Raw genomic sequence first — 8,822 nt, 5'->3', positions numbered from 1 at the left:
CCTGCCCCCGGCTCATGTCTAGCCCACATGCATAGGCATGTGGCTGCCTCCTCCAGTGGACTGCGGCGCCCGGCTTCTCGGAGCCTGCTCTGAGGTCTTGCAACTGTTTCTCGGCGCTGGGCAGACTGGCCTGTGGCACCTTAGAGATGCACGTTCTGTTGGGGTGGGGCCTGACCTTGAGATTCACATACATATTCCCCAGGTGGTGTTAACAGGTGTAGAACTCTTGTTCCATGAGACTGGTCCCCTCTGCTGAGTCACTAAATGTTTGGGATATTTGCGAACTTCGCTTGCACTACCACTACTACTACTACTGATTATTATTATTGTTACTATTATTATTATTATTATTTTGGAAAAGTCTTGCTCTGTCGCCCAGGCTGGAGTGCTAATGCCATGATCTCGGCTCACTGCAACCTTCGCCTCCCAGTTTCAAGCGATTCTCCTGCCTCAGCCTCCCGAGTAGCTGGGATTACAGGCACCTGCCACCACACTCAGCTAATTTTTGTATTTTTAGTAGAGATGGGGTTTCACCACGTTGGCCAGGCTGGTCTCAAACTCCTGATCTCAAGTGATCCTCCTGCCTCAGCCTCCCAAAGTGCTGGGATTATAGGCGTGAGCCACCACACCCACCTGCTACTTGTAAGCTTTCTAGGAAGCCAGCAGATGCCTCCCCAAATACGTCTGTAGAAGATGAGTATATGCCACCGCAAAATACATTTCACCCCAAAATATATTTCTTTGACATATTTTGAAATGGACCTGTCTCTTGGCCGGGCGTGGTGGCTCGCGCCTGTCATCCCAGCACTTTGAGAAGCTCAGGTGGGCAGATCACTGGAGGCCAGGAGTTCAAGACCAACCTGGACAATATGGTGAAACCCCATCTCTACTAAAAATACAAAACTTAGCCGGGTGTGGTGGCGGGTGCCTGTACTCCCAGCTACTCGGGAGGCTGGGGCAGGAGAATCACTGAAACCCAGGAAGCAGAGGTTGCCGTGAGCTGAGATCGTGCCACTGCACAGCAGCCCGGGCAACAGAGCGAGACTCCGTCTCCAAAAATTAAAAATAAATAAATAAATAAATACAAAACAAAAACCAAAACAAACAAACAAAACATAAAACCAAGCTACTGGCTGGGTGTGGTGGCTCACAGCTGTAATCTCAGTACTTTTGGAGGCTGAGGCAGGCAGATCGTGTGAGGTCAAGAGTTCGAGACCAGCCTGGCCAACATGGTGAAACCCCGTGTCCACTGAAAAACAAAAACAGACAAACAAAATTTAGCCAGCTGTGGTGGCGCACCTCTGTAATCCCAGCTACTTGGGAGGCTGAGGCAGGAGAATTGCTTCAACTCCGGAGGCAGAGGTTGCAGTGAGTTGAGATCGCTCCACTGCACTCCAGCCTGGGCGACAGAGTGAGGCTCTGTCTCAACAAATAAAACTAATAAAATAAAATAACCGGATACGGTGGCTCACGCCTGTAATTCCAGCACTTTGGGAGGCCGAGGTGAGCAGATCACATGAGGTCACGAGTTTGAGACCATCCTAGCCAATATGGTGAAACATTGTCACTACTAAAAATACAAAAATTAGCCAGGCGTGGTGGCGGGCGCCTGTAGTCCCAGCTACTCGGGAGGCTGAGGCAGGAGAATTGCTTGAACCGGGAGGCGGAGGTTGCAGTGAGCTGAGATCACGCCACTGCACTCCAGCCTAACAGCTTGAGCGAGGCTTCTTCTCAAAAAAATAAAATAAAATAAAAAGTAAAATAAGTAAACAAACAAACAAACAAACAAAAACGTATAAAACCAAGCTGCAGCCCAACCAGCTTGGATACGTGTTCTCAGGATCTCTTCAGACTATTTTCCCCAGGACTTGGTCACTCATATTTGGCTCAGAATAAACGTCTTTAAATATTTTGCAGTATTTGGCTGTTTTTTTTTTTTTTTTTAATTCTTTTGAGACGGACTGTCGGTCTTGTTGCCCAGGCTGGAGTGCAGTGGCGCGATCTCGGCTCACTGCGACCTCCGCCTCCCGGGTTCAAGCGATTCTCCTGCCTCGGCCTCCCGAGTAGCTGGGACGAGAGGCACGCGCCACTACACCCAGCTAATTTTTGTATTTTTAGCAGAGACGGGGTTTCACCATGTTGGCCAGGCTGGTCTCGAACTCCTGACATCATGATCCCCCCAACTCAGCCTCCCAAAGTGCTGGGATGACAGGCGTAAGCCACCGTGCCCTGCCGTCTCTCTCTCTCTCTCTCTCTCTCTTTTTTTTTGACAGGTTCATGTGTCTCTTCTGCCTGGAGACCCCTGTCCCGCTGCTTCAGGGGGATGTGTGCTGTCAGGAGGATGTGCACTGTCAGGAGGATGTGCGCTGACATGTTAAATTTGTCATAGGTCAGACAGTTCCTCATTCAGATTCTTCTGCCCTGAGTTCTCACTTCTATCCTGGTTCATCATTACGGAGCCAAACATTTCAGTTCTTTAGACTTCACTTAAAAAAAAAAAATCCCCAACCACATTACCGACAGCCCAAAGGAAGCACGTACAGGGTTCTACGCAAGCATCTCCGCTTCTCGAATCGGCTGTCTCCACGGCTTTTCCTGCTGTAAACTGTGAAAGGTAAATAAATCTCAGGACCCCAACATCACCAAGGCAAGGGAAAGGTCATACTGGAAACTGGCTCAGGCAAACCTGCCTCCCGTTTTATTCGTAAATAAGGTACTACAAAGATTTTTAAAATTACATACCAGGGCCGGGCGCGGTGGCTCACGCCTATAATCCCAGCATTTTGGGAGGCCGAGGCTGGTGGATCACTTAAAGCCAGGAGTTCGAGACCAGCCTGGCCAACATGGTGAAACCCTGTCTCTGCTAAAAATACAAAAAGTAGCCAGGTGTGGTGACGGGTACCTGTCATCCCAGCTACTCTGGAGGCTGAGGCAGGAGGCAGGAGAATCGCTTGAACCCGGGAGGTGGAGGTTGTAGTGAGCCGAGATCGCGCCATTGCACTGCAGCCAGAGTGACAGAGCAAGACTGGATCACCCCCCCAAAAAAGTACGAAAGCAAATTGTGCCCTAAGCACCTGTCATCACGAATTCCTGAGGCTCTGCCATAGGCCCACGTCCTTAACCTCAGCAAAATAAACTCTCTAAATGGACTGAGACCTGTCTCTGATACGCCTTTTTTTTTTTTTTTTTTTTTTTTTTTTGGTTTGACAGGACGTTTTGCGCTCATGGAAAATTATGCAATATTTTTACGTTTGATATGTACTGCTTATCCTTTTTTTTTCTCTTCTTCTTTTTTGTGTTTACAGAATGGGTTTTCTTTCCCCTTTCTGGAAATTTTCGGTTGATCCTAAAATAGAGGCTGCCTCGCTTCCTTCTCGGATTCAAAGCAAGAATGATGGAGAGTGAGGGAAATCATGATATTTTACCCCAAAACAGGGCTCCGTGGTATAATGAGGATTTTTAATTAAAAACCCTCTGGTCCCGGGCACAGTGGCTCACGCCTGTAATCCCAGCACTTTGGGAGACCCGGGCGGGTGGATCACCTGAGGTCAGGAGATCGAGACTATCCTGGCCAACACGGTGAAACCCCATCTCTACTAAAAATACAAAAATTAGCCAGGCAGTAGTGGTGGGCGCCTGTAATCTCAGCTACTCGGGAGGCTGAGGCAGGAGAATTGCTTGACCCTGGGAGGCAGAGACTGTGGTCAGGTGACATTGCGCCACTGCACTCCAGTCTGGGCGACAGAGTGAGACTCCATCTCACAGAAAAAAAAAAAAAAAAAGGAAAGAAATAAAGAAAAGAAAAGACAGAGAAGAAGAAGCTGGGCACAGTGGCTCACGCCTATAATACCAGCACTTTGGGAGGCCGAGGCAGGTGGATCACGAGGTCAGGAGTTCGAGACCAGTCCGGCCAACATGGCGAAAGCCCCATCTCTACTAAAAATACAAACAAAATGAGTGCGGCATGGTGGCAGGTGCCTGTAGTCCCAGCTACTCAGGAGGCTGAGGCAGGAGAGTCACTTGAACCCAGGAAGTGTAGGTTGCAGTGAGCCGAGATTGCGCCACTGCACTCCAGCCTGGGCGACAGAGTGAGACTCCATCTCAAGAAAGAAAAAAAAGAACAAACAAAAAAAATCAGAGTTCAGTCCTCAGTAGAAATTCTTCTTTCCCCCCAACCCTATAACTTTTTTTTTTTTTTTAACCAGGATCCAATCCTCTATCCTTTCTGTAGCCTCAACGTGGTGGTGTACAAGCTTCTGAACCTCATTGTGGGATGGAGTCCTCATTCTGAAGAATTTTGTGTATATACATTATATAAATGTGTAAATCTGACTAGGTGCGGTGGCTCACGCCTGTAATCCCACCACATTGGGAGGCCGAGGCAGGTGGATCACCTGAGGTCAGGAGTTCAAGACCAGCCTGACCAACATGGAGAAACCCCGTCTCTACTAAAAATACAAAAATTAGCCGGGCGTGGTGGCAGGTGCGTGTAGTCCCAGCTACTCAGGAGGCTGAGGCAGGAGAATCACTTGAACCCTTGAGGCGGAGGTTGCAGTGAGCCGAGATTGCACCACTGCACTCCAGCCTGGGCGACACAGCGAGATTCTGTCTCAACAAGAAGCGTGAAATCTGATTTAGCACACCTATAAAACACCCAACAAGCTGTCCAAATCCAGATTCTTACCACCCCAATCTCGGTGGTATCTAAGATGCTTCATTTCTGTCTTTTTAAAATGTGTAATAATTTAATCTTTTTATACACGCGGGGTGGGGGATCTTACTATGTTGCCCAGGCTGGTCTGGAATTCCTGGTCTCAAGCAATCCTCTTACCTCAGCCTTCCACAATTTTGGGATTACAGGCGTGGGCCACCATGCCTAGCCTCAAATGTTTATTTATTTATTTATTTTGAGATGGAGTCTCGCTCTGTCGCCCAGGCTGGAGTGCAGTGGCGCGATCTCGGTTCACTGCAACCTCCGCCTCCTGGGTTCAAGTGATTCTCCAGCCTCAGCCTCCCGAGTAGCTGGGATTACAGGCACCTGCCACCACACCCAGGTAATTTTGGGTATTTTTAGTAGACATGGGGTTTCACCATATTGGCCAGGCTGGTCTCGAACTCCCGACCTCAGGTGATCCACCCGCCTCGGCCTCCCAGAGTGCTGGGATCACATCCTACCGGCTTAGAAGGATTTCATCTTGAATGGGGGCTGGGAAAAAGGCGGCTGGGACAGGCTGGGCGGCATTCCCCGGAGGTCAGCCATTCCCCGACACAAGACATGTGAATAGATGAGTACTGTTTACTAAATAGACCCAGGACTGAACAGACACAGGAAATTCCTGATGTCTTGATATCTTCGGAACAAAAGCCTTCCTAGTTTAAGAATACGTTTCGCTTTAAAAATGATAATGATATTGGGCCAGGCGCGGTGGCCCACGCCAGTCATCCCACCCCTTTAGGAGGCTGAGGCAGGAGGACGGATTGGGTCTAGGAGTTCAAGACCAGCCTGGGAAACACAGTGAAACCCTCGTCCCTACAAAAATACAAATATCTGTCAGGAATGGTGGCATTGCCTTTGTCCCAGCTATTCGGGAGGCGGAGATGGGAGGATCGCTTGAGCCCAGGAATTCGAGACAGCAGTGAGCTGTGATTGCACCACTGCCCTCCAGCCTGGGTGACAGAGCCAGACGGCCTCAAAAAAAAAAAAAAAAAAAAAAAAAAGATAATATTGGTTATTGCAAAAGATAGACATGACAAAGATGAACCCTTTATCAGAAACCCTTGTAGCGGAGCATATGTGATTTTTTTCTTTAGTTATCTTTTTTTTTTTGAGACGGAGTTTTGCTCTTGTCGCCCAGGCTGGAGTGCAGTGGCACGATCTCGGCTCACTGCAACCTCCGCCTCCCGGGTTCAAGGGATTCTCCTGCCTCAGCCTCCCGAGTAGCTGGGATTACAGGCATGTGCCACCACACCCGGCTAATTTTGTATTTTTAGTAGAGATGGGGTTTCTCCACGTTGGCCAGGCTGGTCTCGAACTCCTGACCTCAGGTGATCCGCCCACCTCGGCCTCCCAAAGTGCTGGGATGACAGGCGTGAGCCACTGCGCCTGGCCTTTTTACTTATCTTATATATAAACAAACATTGTAGCTGGGATATAGAAGGAAATCCACCTTCCTTTTCTGACTTTAGCAAATCCCCTAGTCTGTCCAGTGTCTAGCCATTTTCTCAGTCCTTTACTTTCTTTCTTTTATTTTTATTTATTTTTATTTTTATTTTTTTTTATGACGCAGAGTATTTCTTGCTCTGTCACCAGGCTGGAGTGCCGTGGCACAATCCCGACTCACTGTAACCTCCGCCTCCCGGGTTCAAGCGATTCTCCTGCCTCAGCCTCCCGAGTAGCTGGAATTACAGGCACCCACTGCCACGCCCGGCTAATTTTTTGTATTTTTAATAAAGATGTGGTTTCGCCGTGTTGGCCAGGCTGGTCTCGAACTCCTGAGTTCGGATGATCTGCCCGCCTCAGCCTCCCAAAGTGCTGGGATGACAGGTGTGAGCCACCACACCCGGCCCCCCTTTACTATCTTTATAAGCTTTGCTTTCACTTTGCAATGTGAACCTGCCTCAAATTGTTTCTGGTGCAAGATCAAAGAACCGTCTCTTGGAGTCTGGATCAGGACCCCATTCTAGTAACCAGTAACACCATCACACTCCCCTCCCGCTTTCAGCTCTATGTTAATCTCTTTTCATCTCTCTCTTTTTTTGTTTTTTCGAGACAGAGTCTCGCTCTTGTCGCCCAGGCTGGAGTGCAGTGGTGCAATGTCAGCTCACTGCAAGATCTGCCTCCTGGGTTCAAATGATTCTCCCGCCTCAGCCTCCCGAGTAGCTGGGATGACAGGTGCCCATCACCACCACGCCCGGCTAATTTTGTATTTTTAGTAGAGATGGGGTTTCTCCATGTTGACCAAGCTGGTCTCGAACTCCTGACCTCAGGTGATCCACCCACCTCAGCCTCCCAAAGTGCTGGGATGACAGGCGTGAGCCACTGTGCCTGGCCATGTTTATCTCTTGAGACGGCTTCCGGATGCCACAAATAGCTATCAATGAATGTAATAATTCCGTACTCACTACACCCTGACTCCCTGGAGCTTAGCAATGTATAGCCAGTCATTAATCAATTGTTTTTTTTCTGTAAACCAACAAGAATTCCCAGCACACAGTTTCACAGAAACCTCCTCCCTGTCCCCCAACACCACCTCCCTCTTTTTTTTTTTTTTTTTTTTTTTTTTTTTTGGCCTTTAAAAACCTGCTTATAATAAAGGCAGAATACAACTCAGATCCCCAGTGTCCTTGGGTCTCTCGGTCTTCCGGGCCCCTGTCCCCCGTTTGGCTCGAGTCAACCTTTGAAATCTTAGGTTGTGGCTCCGTCTCTTTCTTTCAGATCGACAGACACAGGAGAAACACCCTGGTGACTCGACATGTTCAAAGACCACAGAATGAGAGAACTCGGCTTACCCCGCGGCATCCGCTTCCTTTCCTTTCACTTGTTTTTCTCTCGGACACTCCCGCGTCTGGGTAGCTCCCTTCAGAGCTGTTCTGTGTCTCCTCATGCCCTCCCTGCCCCTCCCTCCTCCGCTTCCTCATTCATAGGATTGGGAAACTTGCAATTACTCCGTGAATTCATTGGCTCCTGACCTCGTCTCCAAAGAGTGGCCCCGTCGAACAGCTCAGGTGTGAGTCCCACACACATCTGCGCGCACAGACACACTCCTGCACACACACAACTGCACACACATGCATGTCTGCACACACATCTGTGCACACAGACACACACACATCTGCACACACAGACGTGCACACACACATCCCCACACACCTGCATGCAGTGCACATGTGCGTACACACAGTTACACACACACCTGCACACACACCTGCACACACATGCATGTCTGCACACACATCTGCACACACAGACGTGCATGCACACACATCCCTACACACCCTCACACACATCTGCACACACACCTGCATGCACATGCAGGTCTGCACACAGACGTGCACACACACATCCCCACACACCTGCATGCAGTGCACATGTGCGTACACACAGTTACACACACACCTGCACACACATGCATGTCTGCACACACATCTGCACACACAGATGTGCACGCACACACATCCCCACACACCCTCACACACATATGCACATGCAGGTCTGCACACAGACGTGCACACACACATCCCCACACACCTGCACACAGTGCACATGTGCATACACACAGCAACACACATACACATCTACACACACACCTGCACACACGTGCATGTCTGCATACACATCTGCACACACATCTGCACACAATCCTGCATGTACACGCATGTTTGCATAGACGTGCACACACACATCCCCACACAGTTGCACACAGTGCACATGTGCATACACATAGCTACACACACACCTGCACACACATGCATGTCTGCACACACACATCCCTACACACCTGCACACAGTGCACAGCAGGTACACACAGCTACACACACATCTACACATCTGCACAAACACATTAGCACACAGCTACACACACATCTGTATGCACACACACCTGCACACACGTCTGCACAAACAAGCACAATGGCACACACCTGCACACACACTTGTCTGCACATGCACATCTGCACACAAGCACATCTGCATAGAGACCTGCACACACACATCCCCACGCACCTGCACACAGTGCACATGGACGTACACACAACACACACATTTGTACACAAGCACATCTGCACACACATACCTGCACATACATCTGTACCCAAACGCCTGC

At 49.3% G+C, this 8,822-nt stretch overlaps 1 protein-coding gene across 6 annotated transcripts in view; it reads right to left on the bottom strand.

Moving 5' to 3' along the window:
• The window catches only part of LOC141406888 (granulocyte-macrophage colony-stimulating factor receptor subunit alpha-like), a 41,433-nt gene extending 33,780 nt beyond the window's left edge, over positions 1–7,653 (bottom strand). For 4 of the 6 annotated variants that reach the window (XM_074029479.1, XM_074029475.1, XM_074029480.1 and 1 more), the window contains exons 1-2: positions 7,510–7,567; positions 2,542–2,605 (exon numbers count right to left, since the gene is read on the bottom strand). Coding sequence is in view for 2 of the 6 variants with exons in the window: in XM_074029476.1 (XP_073885577.1) it covers positions 2,542–2,605; positions 7,510–7,638 (193 nt within the window). In the remaining 4 variants the exon portion in view is untranslated. Of the gene's footprint in view, positions 1–2,541; positions 2,606–7,509 lie in introns of all 6 variants that reach the window. The other 2 variants (XM_074029476.1, XM_074029477.1) reach the window with 2 other exon arrangements.
• Between the last annotated feature and the right edge of the window lie 1,169 nt (positions 7,654–8,822).

Source organism: Macaca fascicularis, chromosome X (genome assembly GCF_037993035.2).
Source record: "Macaca fascicularis isolate 582-1 chromosome X, T2T-MFA8v1.1".
NCBI lineage: Eukaryota > Metazoa > Chordata > Mammalia > Primates > Cercopithecidae > Macaca > Macaca fascicularis.
Note: the sequence above shows the minus strand (reverse complement) of the source record. Positions and strands in the feature narration are given on the sequence as shown.